General features: G+C 36.8%; 1 protein-coding gene across 4 annotated transcripts in view; it reads right to left on the reverse strand.

The window, feature by feature from the left end:
* The window catches only part of VPS8 (VPS8 subunit of CORVET complex), a 304,326-nt gene that overhangs the window by 228,180 nt on the left and 59,081 nt on the right, over window positions 1-17,065 (reverse strand). For all 4 annotated transcript variants that reach the window (XM_073231972.1, XM_073231971.1, XM_073231970.1 and 1 more), the window contains exons 10-14: window positions 15,120-15,187; window positions 13,702-13,855; window positions 13,542-13,601; window positions 12,393-12,500; window positions 8,730-8,810 (exon numbers count right to left, since the gene is read on the reverse strand). In XM_073231972.1, coding sequence (XP_073088073.1) covers window positions 8,730-8,810; window positions 12,393-12,500; window positions 13,542-13,601; window positions 13,702-13,855; window positions 15,120-15,187 — 471 coding nt within the window. The remainder of the gene's footprint in view (window positions 1-8,729; window positions 8,811-12,392; window positions 12,501-13,541; window positions 13,602-13,701; window positions 13,856-15,119; window positions 15,188-17,065) is intronic.

A 17,065-nucleotide genomic window follows, 5' to 3' on the forward strand; every position in this document is an offset into this window, starting at 1 on the left:
TTTAAAAAACCAAGTATCATTTGGGAAAGACAAATTTAGTTTTCTACAATCTTAGTGCTAATTTTTATAGGTCACCTGGTTAAAACAGAATGACAAAGAATACTGGCAGGTTTAGCAATTATTCTGGAGATTAGACCCTCACAAAGGCAAGTGTGTGGACATTGTTGTAAACAAGCCTTTTAAAAGTAATTTATAAAACAATTTAGTGAGTGGTCATATCATGAATAAGCCACAGGACAAATAAACACACCGACTATCCTACTGTTAGGAGCATGGCTGCTTGTGATTGATGGAAACTTTTCCAAGGGCAAAAGAATACACAGATTTTTTAAATGTCATATCTAAATGTCTTAAGCAGAAATGATGATGATAAACTCTAGGAAACTGTTAGATGGTTCAACAGTGGGTCTGGTAAAGATAAAAACACAGATGTCTTAAATGCATGAGAAGAGTCTGAACAAAATTATTTCATGAAATTTGTAGGGAAAAAAGTATTATTTCTAAATCAATGGTCTATATGTGAGATTAACAGGCAGAGAGAGACATATAATAATTAAAATGGCAAAGACAGAGGATAAGGGGAGTGTGCTAAAAAAAGCCAGAGAGACAAAAAAAGATTACTTATAAGGGAAATCCCATCGGCTATCAGCAGACTTCTCAACAGAAACTCTACAGGCCAGAAGGGAGTGGCATGATATAGTTAATGTAATGAGACAGAAGAACCTCTAACCAAGAATTATCTACCTGGCAAGATTTTCATTTAAATTTGAAGCAGGTATTAAACAATTTCCAAATAAAAGAAATTGAAGAAATTCACCACCACTAAACCAGCCATACACGGTATGTTAAGGGGACTGCTGTAGATGGACATGACGCTAAGGCTAAATAGCTTTCAACAGTGAAAACAAACCCATAGTAAATGTAGTAGATCAACTAATTACCAAGCAAGTATGAAATTAACACAAAACAGAAGAAGGAAAATCAACTATACACAAAATCAGTCAAGGTATACACAAAAAGTACAAATTATGACATCTAATTTGAAAAATGTAGAGGATGAAGAAGGAAAAAAAGTACCTTTAGATTGTGTTTGAAATAGAGTAATCAGCAATTTAAGATAGACTATTATATAATAAAGAAGTCATCCTTGAACCTTGGGAAACCACAAAACTAAAGCCTATTGACAATAAATGCACATAAACACACAAAAATAAACAAATTAAAAAGAGAGAGAGATATTTGACTACAATACTAAAGAAAACCAAGAAAAAGAGTATCAATCAATAAATAGAGAGGAGCATCAGAGAGGAAGAAAGGACCTGAGAGATGATATAAAAACAGCCAGAAAATAATTAATAAAATGGCAATAAATTCATATCTATTAATAATCACCTAAAATGTAAATGGACTGAATGCATCAATCAAAAGACACAGAGTGGCAGAATGGATAAGGAAAGAAGATCCACCTATATGCTAAACATATTACATGCAAATAATAGGGAGAAAAAAGCAAGAATAGCAGTACTTATATCAGACTAAATAGATTTCAAAACAAAGAAAGTAACAAGAGTTAAAGAAGGACATTACATAATGATAAAGGGATATCATTATATCCAAGAGGATATAACCATTATAAATATCTATGCACCCAACACAGGTGCACCTAAATATGTAAAACAAACACTAACAGAATTAAAGGGGGAAACAGATTGCAACACATTCAATTTAGTAGACTTTAACACACCATTCACATCAATAGATCAACCAGACAGAAATAAAATAAGGAAACAAAGACACTGAACATTAGATCAAATGGACTTAAGATATCTATAGACACTATGTCCAAAAGCAGCATGATATATATTTTTCTCAAGTGTACATGGAAAATTCTCCAGAATAGATCACATACTGGGCCATAAAAAGAGCCTCAGTAAGTTCAAAAAGATTGAAATTGTGCCAACCAGCTTCTCAGACCACAAAGGTATGAAACTAGAAATAAATTGAGCAAAGAAAACAAAAGAGCCCACAAACACATGGAAGCTAAACAACATGCTGCTAAAATATCAATGGATCAATGAACAAATTAAAACACTAAGCAATACATGGAAACAAATGAAAACAAAACAAACAGCCCAAAATCTGTGGGACATGGCAAAGGCAGTTCTAAGAGGTAAGTACACAGCAATACAGGCTTACCTCACAAAACAAGAAGAACCCCAAATAAACAGTCTAAACTCACAATTAAAGAAACTAGAAAAAGAAGAACAAATGAAAGCCAAAGTCAGTAGGAAGATGGACATAATAAAGATCAGAGCAGAAATAAATAAAATAGACAAGTATAAAACAATAGAGACTAGGAATTCACATGCAGAGAGGAAAGACCATGTGAGGATACAAGAGGAATGCCTGTCTGCAAGCCAAGGAAAGAGGCTACAGAATAAAGCTGCTGACACCTTGACCTTGGACTTCCACCCTCCAAAACTGTGAGAAAAGGCCATACTTTAAGAATGAAGGGCTGGCAATAGGCCCGAGGGATTAAAGATAGTGTCGTGAGAGGTGAGGCAGAGGCCTCCTTCCAAACCACATATAATATGAAAATATAATACAACTAATCCTGAAAGAGCAACAGGAAAGAAGGCTGCGCCACACTGCATACACCTGGAGAAAAGAACAGACCTCATGGAACAGGGTAACATACCAAAGCCATGATCTGGTGGGACCCAAGCCCTTGCCGCACCCAAGCTCACTGGTGGGAGGAACAGAAACAAAGCAGGGAGGGAGTGGAGGCCAGGGACTGCAGAACACCCAGCCCTGGAGATCTGCTCTGGGAACATGAGCCTACATTACATGGTGCTCTGGTGATTAGTGGGGTTGAAAAGCTAAGACAGGTGAAAGATCTGGAGAGACAGATTCCAGCCACCTGTGGAAAACAGGGATCCATATCTGACTGTTCCAGGACAAAAGAAAGGCAGGCAGTCTGAGAGACTTCCTTAAAGTGAGAGGGCTGCTAAAAGGGCAAGGATTGCACAGAGCTTACTGCTCAGGAGAAAGGACAGGTAGACAAAATTTTCTGGGTGCACTCTGCCCAGCAGATTGGGAATTTTCAGGAGATTCAGGTGCTCCAAACCCTCTGGCTGGCTATACAGCTCCAAGGACCCCCACTGTGATAGTAGCCTGCTGCACCTTCCTCCAAGCCAGCCTGCACCTGGCTCACAAACCAGCAGCCCCTGCCCTGGCATCAGAGAACCCAGAGGGAAGCCTCACCTACGGCAGCTACAAACACAAAGTATATAGGATTACACCTGTGTGTTCAGTCCACTGGTTCTGGCAGTGGAGACAGGCATCGCAGCCAAGAAGCAGGAAACAGATCTTTCCTCCCCCAAGGCACCAGAACTGCTCCCCTGTGACACCTGACATCAGTCCAGGGGCTGAGCAGCTCCAAATAGTAGAGCTTCTGGGCACTAGAGGGTGCCACATACAAATACAAAATGTAAAAGGAAACTGATTCAAATCCAAATCCCACAAACACCAGAAAAAGGGTTAAGTGAAACTGATCTTACCAATTTTCCTGAAAGAGATTTCAAAATAAAAACCATAAACATGCTCATGGAGGTACAGAAAAATATTCAAGAACTCAGGTGCGAATTCAGGTCAGAGATCCAATCATTACGGAATAAAATGGAGGGATTTAAAAGCAGATTAGATATGGTGGAGGAGACGATACATGAAATAGAAATTAGAGAAGAGGAATACAAAAAAGCTGAGGCATAGAGAAAAAATGATCTCTAGGAATGAAAGAATACTGAGAGAACTGTGTGACCAATCCGAATGGAACAATATTCGTATTATAGGGATACTAGAAGAAGAAGAGAGGAAAAAAAGGGCTAGAAAGTGTCTGGGTGGAGAATATGAACAATTCTCCAAAGAAGAAATTCAGGTGGCCAACAGGCACATGAAAAGATGCTCCACATCACTAATTATCAGGGAAATGCAAATTAAAACCACAATGAGATACCACCTCACGCCAGTGAAGATGGCCAACATCAAAGAGACTAAGAACAACAACTGCTGGCAAGGATGCAGAGAAAGGGGAAACCTCCTATGCTGCTGGTGGGAATGTAAGCTAGATCAACCATTGTGGAAAGCAATATTGAGGTTCCTCAAAAAACTAAAAATAGAAATACCATTTGACCCAGGAATCCCACTCCTAGAAATTTACCCGAAGAATATAATTTCTCAGATTCAAAAAGACATATGATCTGATAAAGGGTTGACATCCAAAATAAATAAAGAGCTCATGCACCTCAACAAACAAAAAGCAAATAATCCAATTAAAAAATGGGCAGAGGAGCTGAACAGACACTTCTCCAAAGAAGAAATTCAGATGGCCAACAGACACATGAAAAGATGCTCCACATCACTAGTCATCAGAAAAATGCAAATTAAAACCACAATGAGATATCACCTCACACCAGGAAGAATCCCCACCATCCAAAATACAAACAACAACAAATGTTGGTGAGGTTGTGGAGAAAAGGGAACCCTCCTACACTGCTGGTGGGAATGCAAATTAGTTCAACCATTGTGGAAAGCAGTATGGAGGTTCCTCAAAAAGCTCAAAATACAAATACCATTTGACCCAGGAATTCCACTTCTAGGAATTTACCCTAAGAATGCAGGAGCCCAGTTTCAAAAAGATATATGCACCCCTATGTTTATTGCAGCACTATTTACAATAGCCAAGAAATGGAAGAAAACTAAGTGTCCATCAGTAGATGAATGGATAAAGAAGATGTAGTACATATACATGATGGAATATTATTCAGCCATAAGAAGAAAACAAATCCTATATTGTTTGCAACAACATGGATGGAACTAGATAGAGGGTATTATGCTCAGTGAAATAAGCCAGGTGGAGAAAGACAAGTACCAAATGATTTCACTCATGTGTGGAGTATAAGAACAAAGAAAAAACTGAAGGAACAAAATAGCAGCAGAATCACAGAACCCAAGAATGGACCAAAAGGTACTAAAGGGAAAGGGACTGGGGAGGATGCGTGGGAAGGTACGGATAAGGGGTGGGGGGAAGAAAATGGGCATTAAGATTAGCATGTATAATGGGGGGAGGCACAAGGGGAGAATCTAGTAAACATAATGTTCTTCACGTAACTGTACATTAATGATACCAAAATTAAAAATAAATAAATAAATAAGACATATGTACCCTATGTTTATTGCAGCACTATTTACAATAGCCAAGATTTGGAAGCAACCTAAGTGTCCATCAGTACATGAATGGATAAAGAAGTTGTGGTACATATACACAATGGAATACTATTCAGTCATAAGAAAGAAACATCCTACCATTTGCAACAATATGGATGGAGCTGGAGGTTGTTATGCTCAGGGAAATAAGCCAGATGGAGAAAGACAAGTACCAAACGATTTACCTCCTTTGTGGAGTGTAACAACAAAGCAAAACTGAAGGAACAAAACATCAGCAGACTCACAGACTCCAAGAAGGGACTAGCGGTTACCGAAGGGGAGGGGTGTGGGAGGGAGAAGGGGATTGAAGGGTATTATGATTGGCACACATGATGTGGAGGGATGATGGGGAAGACAGTGTAGCACAGAGAAAGGAAATAATGACTCTGTGGCATCTTACTATACTGATGAACAGTGACTGCAATGGGGCATGAGGGAACTCGATGAGACCTTCATAAGAGTACATATCAAAAATACCTTAATAGAATATAAATGAATAAATTAATTAAAATTAAAATAAAACAATACAAAAAAATCAATGAAACCAGGAGTTGGTTCTTTGAGAAAATTTAAAAAATAGATAAACCCCTTGTCAGACTTATCAAGAAAAAAAGATAGATACACACATAAACTGAATCAGAAACAAAAAAGAAATATCAACAGATAACAGAAAACAAAGAATTATTACAGAATACTATAAAAAATTATATGTCAATAAATTGGATAACCTAGGAGAAATGGACAACTTCCTAGAAAAATCAACCTTCCAAGGCTAACCCAGGAAAAAACAGAAAATCTGAATAGACTAATTGCCAGCAATGAAATCAAATTGGTAATCAAAAACTCCACCAAAACAAACTACAGGTACAGATGGCTTCACAGCCAAATTCTACCAAACATTTAAAGAGCAAATACTCATTCTTCTTAAAGCATTCCAAAAAGAAGAAGAGGAGGGAATATGTCCAAACTCATTCTATGAGGCCAGCATCACTCTACTATCAAAACCAGACAGACCACAAAAAATTAAATTACAGACCAATATACCTGATGAACACAGATGCAAAAATACTCAATAAAATATTAGCAAACCAATTCCAAAAATACATCAAAAAGATCATCCATCATGACCAAGTGGGATTTATTCCTAGGATGTAAAAATGGTACAATATTCCTAAATCCATCAATATTATACATCACATTAATAGAAAGGATAAAAACCAGATGATCATCTCAATAGAATGCTGAAAAACTGTTTGACAAAATTCAACACCCATTCATGATAAAAACTCTCAACCAAATGGGTATAGAGGGCAAGTACCTCAACATAATAAAGGCCATATATGACAAAACCACAGCCAACATCATACTTAATAGCAAAAAGCTGAAAGCATTTCCTCTTAAGATTGGAAACAAGATAAGGATGCCTACTCTCACCACTTTTATTCAGCATAGTACTGGAGGTCCTAGTCATGGCAATCAGACAACACAAAGAAATAAAAGGCATCTAGATTGCTAAGGAATAAGTTAAACTGTCACTGTTTGAAGATGACATGATATTGTACATAAAAACCCTAAAGAATCCGCTCCAAAACTACTAGAATTAATAACAATTCAGCAAAGTTTCAGGATACAAAATTAATATAAAGAAATCTGTTGCATTCCTACATACTAAAAATGAACTAGCAGAAAGAGAAATCAGGAAAACAATTCTGTTCACAATTGCATCAAAAAGAACAAAATACCTAGAAATAAACCTAACCAAGGAGCTCAAAGACCTATACTCTGAAAACTACAAGACACTCATGAGAGAAATTAAAGAAGACACGAATATATGGAAATACATCCCAGGCTCATGGATAGGAAGAATTAATTTGTCAAAATGGCCATCCTACCCCAAGCAATTTACAGATTCAATGCAATCCCAACAAATACCAATAGCATTCTTCAATGAACTAGAATAAATAGTTCCAAAATTCATATGGAACCACAAAAAACCCCAAATAGCCAACACAATCCTGAGAAAGAGGAACAAAGCTGGGGGGATTATGCTCCCTGACTTCAAGCTCTATTACAAAGCTAGAGTAATCAAGACAATTTGGTACTGCCTCAAGAACAGACCCATAGATCAATGAAACAGAAGAGAGAGCCCAGATATAAATCTACATATATATTGTCAATCAATAAAGGAGCCATGAAAATACAATGGGGTAAAGACAGCCTCTTCAACAACTGGTGTTGGGAAAACTGGACAACTACCTGTAAGAGAATGAAACTGGATTATTGTCTAACTCCATACACAAAATTAAACTCAAAATGGGTCAAATACCTGAATGTAAGTCATGAAACCATAAAACTCTGAGAAGAAAACATAGGCAAAAATCTCTTTAATATAAGCTGGTGAGGATGCAGAGAAATATGAACCCCCCTACACTGTTTGTGTGACTGCAAATTGGTGCAACCACTGTGGAAAGCAGTGCGGAGGTTCCTCAAAATACTAAAAATAGAAATACCATTTGACCCAATAATTCCATTCCTAGGAATTTACCCCCAAAAAACAAAATACCCAATTCAAAAAGATATACGTACCCCTATGTTTATCGCCACACTGTTTGCAATAGCCAAGATATGGAAGCAACCTAAGTGTCCAACAACAGATGAATGGATAAGAAGATGTGGTACATATACACAATGGGATATTTTTCAGCCATAAGAAGAAAACAAATCCTACCATTTACAACAACACGATGGAGCTAGAGGGCATTATGCTCAGTGAATAAGCCAGGTGGAGAAAGACAAATAGCATATGATTTCACTTATTTGTGGAATATGAAAACAAAGCAAAACAGAAAGAACAAAAAACAGCATTAGACTCATAGACACTGAGAAGTGACTAGTGGTTACCAAGGGGGAGGGGAATGGCCAGGGATGGGGGGAGAGGGAAGGGGGTCTGTTGAACCACTGTGATATATATTTGATAATTTAAAAACAAAATTATTTTAAAAATCCTTCAAACATAAGTATATAAATAAGTTGCTCAGGACTGAGATATACTGTAGAGTGAAAACTCTGCAGTTTTTAACCACAAAGAAAGAATAGGTACATAAGCTCCAGAACCAATTAGGATAAGCTCAGAAGTCCAACAATATGTTTGACAAAGAAAGCCAGGCAATGATGCTGAAGAAACCCATCAAAACTCTTCGCCTTTGAACTAACCACATTAAAGAAAACTTTTCCTGATCCTGCTAATGTTCAGCAGGACATAAAGCTAAAAGACAATAAAAATAATGTGACATCACACCAAACTGAGACCTTATTCACCATTAGCAGAATTTCACCTTCTGTCCTTATTTTAGATAATCCTAAAGGCCACAGTTCATGGCCAAAATTCTAGAAGCTTTAATACACCATGGAGTCAAAACAATTACATGAAATAAGTGGAGACATGTACTTTGAGTAATACTCACAGTAAAGTTGATGAGGTCATAGTACAGGTGAAGATGCTTTTGCTTAGTAACATGTATTGCTCCAGATTCATCTCTCTTAACCTAGTGATGAAATAAAAACATAAATATCAACTATTTTTTTAGGTACTCTTTTAGATAGTTAATTATACTCCATCTAGAAAATGATTTCCAGAGTACAGATAAGCCAAAAACACTGATAAAGAAACTATTACACAAATGAAAAAAATCATCCACATCATGATTTGTACCAAAATCCAACACATATCTACTCAGTAGTCTAGTTTTGAGTACTGACAAATGCTGTAATGTTATTTTCACTCTTTCATAATTCAGAACTAACTTTATCACATCATTGATTGTATTTAGCCAGAGTTAAAGCATTCAATGGGATTGGTGACATGGTGTGAAGTCCCACAAAATTTCATTTAAAAAAAGCTACAGTGACAAAACTAGACTTTTCTGAAGCATATTATTATAGGTCAAACAGCCCCACACTTTCCAAAAAAAACCTTCAGTGTCAATCATTTATATATATATATATATATGTATACATTGTACATACATACTCTCTAGCCTTCAAGCATCCTTACAATTTGCTTTCTCTGCTTCTGCTCCGAGGTGATAGAGTACTGAAGAAAGGAGACAGCACAATATATGACTGACACCTAAATTCATGACATTCCCTCCAACCTGGGTTTTCCTGTACACTCCCCATAGTAGTGTTTCAGATGTCTTCTTTTCCCTTTTGTCCCATTCCTCTTTGTTGTCCAGTCCCATCACTTGTAGTACTGACCTCACCAGGTACTTTAAGAAACATCTGAGACCACTTAATGTGGGCCCTTCATGTCCTCTCATCTTCACTTCCCTGAGCTACTTCCCATGTAAGAAAGGATGGTCTGGTAAAAGGAGCATGGGATCTAGAGCCATGTATTTGAGAGTAAGTTCCACTATTGCAGCAGTGTGACCAAGGGCAAATCACTTAGTCTCTCTGTTTCCTCATTTGAAAAATGAAAATAAGACAGCACCAAATTATTCCATCTTCTGCATATGTTGAAAGTGTTTCATAAGCAAAAAGATCAATAGTCACATTACCTATTCTCTGAAAATTTGCTCAAGTCCTTACTAAAGAAAATCATTTCATTTCTATATACTCAAAATCCTACCCCCTCCATCACTGTTTAGTATTACATCTCCCTTGTTAGTATAGTCAATCATTCCCTTTTAAGGGCGCTTTTCCTTTTACTATCAAACATGTTTCTAATTTCTCTATCTTTGAATAAAAAACAAAAACAAAAAAAAATCTTCCCTTGATTTACTTTTTATAGATTTACTTACTCATTCTCTTTCCTCTTGCATCCAAATACTGTACATTTGCTCTTTTAGACACCCATTGCTTTAACAAAGTTCTACAATCTAATTTCTACCTCTATTCCATTGATAATTAGGCCGCAGAAATGTTCTAATGAGAGACTTCTTATATATCCAGTGGTCCTTGTCTTCAGTCTTCCACCTTGATCTTTATTCAGTATTGGTATTACCTTGGAATTGACACTGACCTGAAGGCTCTCCCCTTTGTCTTCTGTGACACCATACTGTCCTATTTCCCCTCCTATCTCTATGTGGCTTTATAGGAACTCCTGTTTTGTTTTTCCTTTCTTTTGTGTGAGTGTGTGCCAAGGTTATATATGCTTTAGCTTTTGAATTTCACAGCTTCAACTACCCTCCATATCCTGAAATTTCAAATGCATTCCAGACCTGCATTGCCATCTGTCCAGAGGCCATTCCCTGATAGAACAGTTGGGAGTCCCAGCTTCACTTCCAACTAAACACATTAAAATCTTCTCTAACCCTAACCCTTCAAATATTCCAAGCTTCTAAAATGCAGTCAGAAATGCAATGTTTAATTCACATCCTTCAGTCCCTAGATCCAATGAGAAGCCTTGTCTTTCCTTCAAAATATCATCCCTAATTCTCACTGCCACTAACCACTCTTATCTAAAGATCTCACACCTTTAGTACAACAGCAAAACCTCTATTTTCTTCCTATCTCCTACAATCCATTCTTTTTGCTACTTCTACACTGATCTTCCTAAAAAATCACCGTTATCACATCTTTATCACTTTAAGAACCTGTGAAAGTACCCCATTACCTATCTGTCATTTTTCATACAATCTAGACCAGAGGTCAGCAAACTTTTTCTGTAAAAGGCCACACAATAAGTATTTTAGGTTCTGTGGACCACATAGCTTCTGTTACAATTACTCACCTCTGTCACTGTCATGAGAAAGCAGTCATAAATAATATATAACCAGATGAGCATGACTGTATCCCAATAAAACTTTATTTACAAAAACAAGCAGTTGGCCAGATTTGGCCCACAGGTCATAGTTTGCCAACCCCTAATCTAAATTCATGCCATATATTCAGTTTTATTTTCCATAGTAGTTTCTCCCTGTCATCATATTTATAAACATTTACTAAGCATCTTGTACATATAGGCACTGTCCTAGTGACTGGAATATAGCAGTAGAGTTGTTCTTTAGACCTATGGAGCTTTCAGTATACTGAGACAGCAAAATATTAGACAAGTAATTTAAAAAGTGCTGAATGTTACAAAGGAGAAGGTCTTCCGGGTGTATGCTGCAAGAAATGCTAACTTACTTCAGACAGTCAGGGAGGACAATGTTAATCATGAGCTAGGATAAGGGGAGCACAGCACTTTCCTGGCAGAGCTAAGACATGTAAAGACAGCAAAGCCAGAGAATAGTCAGGAAGCTACTCAGAGCCGAGGCTAGAAATGTCAGTGGTTTGGGCTAGAGAAGCAGCAATGGGAGAGACAAAGAGAGTAAATTCAGGAGATTCTGGAGATACAGTCAACAGGATGTGGTAATGGAGCAGAAGTAAAGGGAAAAGGGTAACTGAAAGGCAGGGTAACTCCTGAGTTTCTGGCTGGAGAAACCTAAGGGGACAACAGTGCTGGCTTCACTGAGCTAGGAAACCAAGAGATTACACAGGCACCTTCTTACCTCTATAACTTCAGTTCATCTTACTTGCCCCAATGTGCATGTCTACCTCTCCTATAGCATTTGCTGTATATCCTTCATAAAGTCTTGCATGCCTCTCCAGTCCATACAAATCTCTCTGTATTCTGAACTCACACCAACTTTTAATTCTCATCACAGAGTTGAATCCTTAAACTGTTCTCCCTAGTAGTAATGACCATACTGGTTTTGTCTTTCAAATAATATTTTGAGCTACATGAAAGAAAAAATTATGCTTTGTACTCCCTGTGTCCATCACAGTATAGAGAACATAGCAAGTATTTAATGATACTTGTTGTCTGATAAATATACTTTATGTTGATAGGTAAGCTATTAACATAAACACATGTACCTTCATATATTTATACATAAGCCATTAATTATTTCTTAGTCAAAGGAGATAAAATTGACAAATACACAATGAAGGGGCATGGAGTTGAGGGTCATCAGTTGTTTTCCATGTTAATCATTAAAGCCCTAAATAAAATTAAATAGACCACTTTCTCTCCAAAGAATTATGATACATATTTCTTTGACACAATATTAAATTATTGGTGAATCAGGAAGAAAATCTTATGATAAAGGACTTTATAATAGATCTAGCCTCATATTAGGACTTACCAATAGGAAATGAACAACATCTCCTCTGCAGAATGCAAGCATGGGATTCACATAATTATGCACTGCCACAAAGTGCCAGGCCAGCAACGGAACACTGGAAGGATCCATCTAAGTGAGGAGAAGGCCAAAAAAAAGTCATCACAGTAAACAAATGTACACTCGAGATCTGTGCTTTAAATTGTGTGTAAATTTTACACCAAAGGAAAAAGTGAAATATTGAACTCTTGGTAATCATATACATGATGAATATTTAGAGAAAAGACTACTGATTCCTGCAATTTATTTGGAAATACATTTTAAAAAAAACATAATTTGATAGGTAGAGAGATGGATAAACATATAATAAAGAACAGTACAACATTAATGGTAGAAGTTAGTAAGTATACAGATGTTTGATGCAAAATTCCTTCTACTTCTGTATTTGTTTGAAAATATTCATATGAAAATGTTGAGGAAAATACCAATCAAAAATACAAAAAGATGCAAACACATACCACCATGATAAGCATCGATTAGCCAATAAAGCTCATGTAAGAAATGTTAATAGCAATCTATGCCAGCTTTGCCATCTGAACAAGTAGATGTGCTTCCCCTGGGGCCCAGAGATACAGAGAATATCAGCAAGAAAACTCCCAGTATAAAGGCCACTTTCTGAACTAGCCTTAGTTTGGTACCATCATTCTCCATCCCACCTATCAATATCTCTCCTCATATAGACACTGGAAGATCACAACTCTCTGAAAACAACCAACCAGAACAGAAAAGGGCAACTGGGGCACGCAAAATATATTCTGTGAAGTATCACCCCCAAAGTAAAATGTCAGAGTCAGAATATAAGCAGCAATTTATGCTGGATATTAAGGTGGTTCCCAATCAGTAGTTCAATATCAAAGCAGTAGCTGTTTACAGAGAAAAACTTAAAGCAATAAGGGTAGAAAAGTACACTCTAGGGGTCTCATGATCTCCAGAACACTTCTGCAGTCATAAGCTTATGCTGCTTTGGTCACATCAAGGTAAGTTCACATAATGATCTTCAGAGCACTGATGTCCATTATGTCTAGTTATCTGACAATCTCACAGAATTCACCATTTACAAGTCATTTTCTTTCCCCAACCTCTTTTGCCAATAAGATGGAGAGGCTTACTCACCCGTCCATAGGGAAAAGTCATCCATACTTTCAAGGATGGTTTCAATCCAATAACCAGTATCTTTAGGAGAAAAACATTTTTAATATTTACACTATAATTTTCAATTTTTTGGTATTCAAAGCTTCAAAAGTTAAGAATTTCATCTTCTAAACACACCTACCTTTGTTAGGGATGCCATGGCCAATAAGGAAAACTGTGTGATGGGATGATCTTTCAACTCAGGCTTAGAGTGGAGAGGCTCAATACAGCAAACTTCACCCTTGGAACCGCTGAACAGACACCTAGAGTCACACGTTCTCACCCCCATCACTCTCCTGAAAATGTAACAAAAGAACTCAAGAGTTGATTTAGCAACCATCCAAGGCACTATCATCTCTGGCGTGGACTACAACAACAGCCTCCCAATTCTTATTCTTGTCCTCAACAATCCTCCACATGACATAAGCATGATCTTTTAATATACAGGTCAGAGTTATCACTCTTCTGAAAACATTCCAAGGCTTGCCACTGTACATAAAATGAAATCCAAACTCTTCACCATGTTTTAAAATGTCCTATATGATCTGGCTTCTGCCTTTACTCTTCTCCTACTACTGTTGTTCCTGACAAAGTCAAGCTCCAGCCACACGGCCTCTTTCCTTTGTTCCAGCAGGCCAAGTTCGTGTCCACCTCAAAGCCTTTGTGCTTGAACGTCCCTTTGCCTGGGACACATCTTCAGATCTTTGCATTTGATAATCTTGGCAGATTATCATTCAGGTCTTTCTTCAAATGTCACCTTCTGAAAGAGACCTTCCTAAATTATCCTCCAGTACACTCCAGCACAATGACCTGTCTTATTTTCTTCACAACACTCATTAACTATGGCAAATATCTCATTTATTTGTTGGTTTATTGTCTGCCTCCCAACCCCATCCCAACTAGAATGTAAGTTCTACTAGAGTAACAACCTTGCTTGGTTCACAGCTGCAACTTTGGTGCCTAGAACAAATGCCTTCATATAGGAAACATTCAATAAACATTAGCTAAATGAATACTATTTTTTTAAGCAATTACCTTGGACTCAGCATTGTTCAAAGGTATGAAAAATATAAGAAACAAATATAGTCTTACACTGAAAAATGTGTGGAAACATAACATAGATTGACTTGTCTTTTTTCAATTCAGCTTTACAAATGTTCTTCCATGTATCTAGACAGTCTTTATTCTTAAAGAGTAAATAGGCAATTCCAAAAAACCTTTCTACACCTGGCCATTATGGTTATTATCAACTGGGCTGGAGGCCTAAACCAAAATAAGTGAGAAACTCAAGAGTAACAGTTCCCAAGCTTGACAGCTCATATGAATCCTTTGGGGAGTAGGAGTCTAGAATCCCAACTCAGACCTACTGAGATAGAACTTGGGGTGGGAGGGCAGACCTACAACCCTGTATGTTCTATATGCCTCCCCAGGTGATCATAGCACACAGCCATAACTTATTTTCAGTTACATGGACTTCTCAGACCTCTTTATGTTCAACTTCAAGTCATTAAACCAGAGCTGGTCTTTTCATTTGTCAACAAATGTTCATAAGCCTCTTACTTAAATGTCAATTCAAAAACAGAGCCTCCGCTGTCGTTACAAATTGCAAGAGTTGGATCATCTGTAAACTAAACAGAGAAGGAATTTATATTCTTACAGATTTTTAAACAACCAGTCAAGTGTTAAGACAGTATGGGCAAAAAAATTATAAAATTTAAAAAATTTAAAATAAATACATTTAACAGCATTTGAATCACCTAAATTAGATTTAGCTCATCGCTCTAAAAAAACAACCTTACCCATATTCAGAATAAAAATTGCTCAAAATATTTAAAAAACTGAGGCTTTAAAAAAGCAAAACCACCTTTCATCAGAATAAAAGAAAAACACAAACTATGATTCATAAAGCCCTAAAATTCTCTAGTTGGGTTCTTATGTTAACTTTTTCTAACTTGCTATTAAATGAATAAGATATTTTAGATACATTTGTACTTGCCTAGTTTTCAAGAATAAAGACACAGTAATAGATATTTGGTATCTCTGGGAAATAAACTTGTCTGAATATTTTCTGAATAACTGAAGAGTTAATCCACTATATTTAAAATAGTTTAACTTCTTAGTAATTTTTCCAAATACGGAAAAATCCTTGATCTTCTTCAACAGAGGATACTCCAGTTATTATTTATTGAAGTATTTTGTTCACAATGACAAGCATCCTAAGGGCTTATAAGGTATGGGAAATGTGAATGTTGTATGATACAAAATTGAGTAACTTAACTTGTACCATTTACAGTGACTAGTTTCCCTAACCCCAAAGGTTGGTGAACCATCTTAGTGGCACACCTATGTGCTCTTAGGTATGGTTAACATACAGAAGGATACTGCAAAATTATTCCTCCTTGACCACATGCACAGGCATAGTAAAGAAGCCCTACACCTTAGCTCTCAAAGCCTAGGAGCAATTGCCAAAGTGGGGGGGCATATACCCCTGGAGTGTAGGAAAAATAATAGAACTCATATTTTTACTTATTAATTTTCTGCTTTCTGTGTTTTAAAATATACTTCGATATTATTCCAAATATTCCAATTCCAATTAATACACATTTTTATAATTCTATATATGTGTGTATACAGAAAAGTACAGATCTCATTGACCCCCCAGGACACAATCTATCTATTAAGGAGAGTGAAAACCCTAATTATTACTGATGAAATGTAGGATTAAGTTTAAAGAACAGTGAGTAAGAGCCCTGAAATGGAAGTGGCTGTTGTCAATCCAAGACTTCAGAAGTATTCAATCATGTATCTCTTGCTCTTTCTCCAATGTCACAGTGTCAGCACACACCAACTTTGTCACCATTCTCAAGCAACACAATGGACTACTATTGCTTTTAACCTTAGCTGCATTCTTCCCTTTTCTGTCTTTATTTCCTCTGTTTCCTATTGTTCCTCCCCTAAACTGTGCTTTTTACTGCAAATGGACTGGCTTTGTATAAACACCACCAACTAGCTTTTTTTTCCATCACATATTTATTGAGCAGCTACTATGCATCAAACACTTAAGTAAGTAAATAACAGATTCTGGTTTTAAAGGTCTTAATCTATTGAAGGAGATAAGATATAAACACAAACAACTATGACATATTAGAAGTTGGCACATTCCATATGAAAAGAGGTCAAAATAAACTGCCATTGGTGTTCAAAAAGAGCTATTCTCACTACATTTACTTGGTTGTTTTCATTGTTACTAAATGTTTGAATTCTGCTTTGTCACAGAAGACATTTCTACAACTACTCTAGATGCAGATACATAAACTCCAGATGCTTGCAGACTTTAAAAGGCTTATGCATGGATAAGAGAGGTCTGCACAGCTAAGCAACCAAATGTGCATATCATTAAAATCTAGAAGACCTGATTTTAGACTTCCCTATTTATAGCCCTTTACTTTTATGTTTATGAACATGGGCTTGACAGCATACAAAAAGCAAGATTCACATTGTATTTA

This window comes from Manis javanica, chromosome 3 (assembly GCF_040802235.1).
Source record: "Manis javanica isolate MJ-LG chromosome 3, MJ_LKY, whole genome shotgun sequence".
NCBI classification, from domain to species: domain Eukaryota; kingdom Metazoa; phylum Chordata; class Mammalia; order Pholidota; family Manidae; genus Manis; species Manis javanica.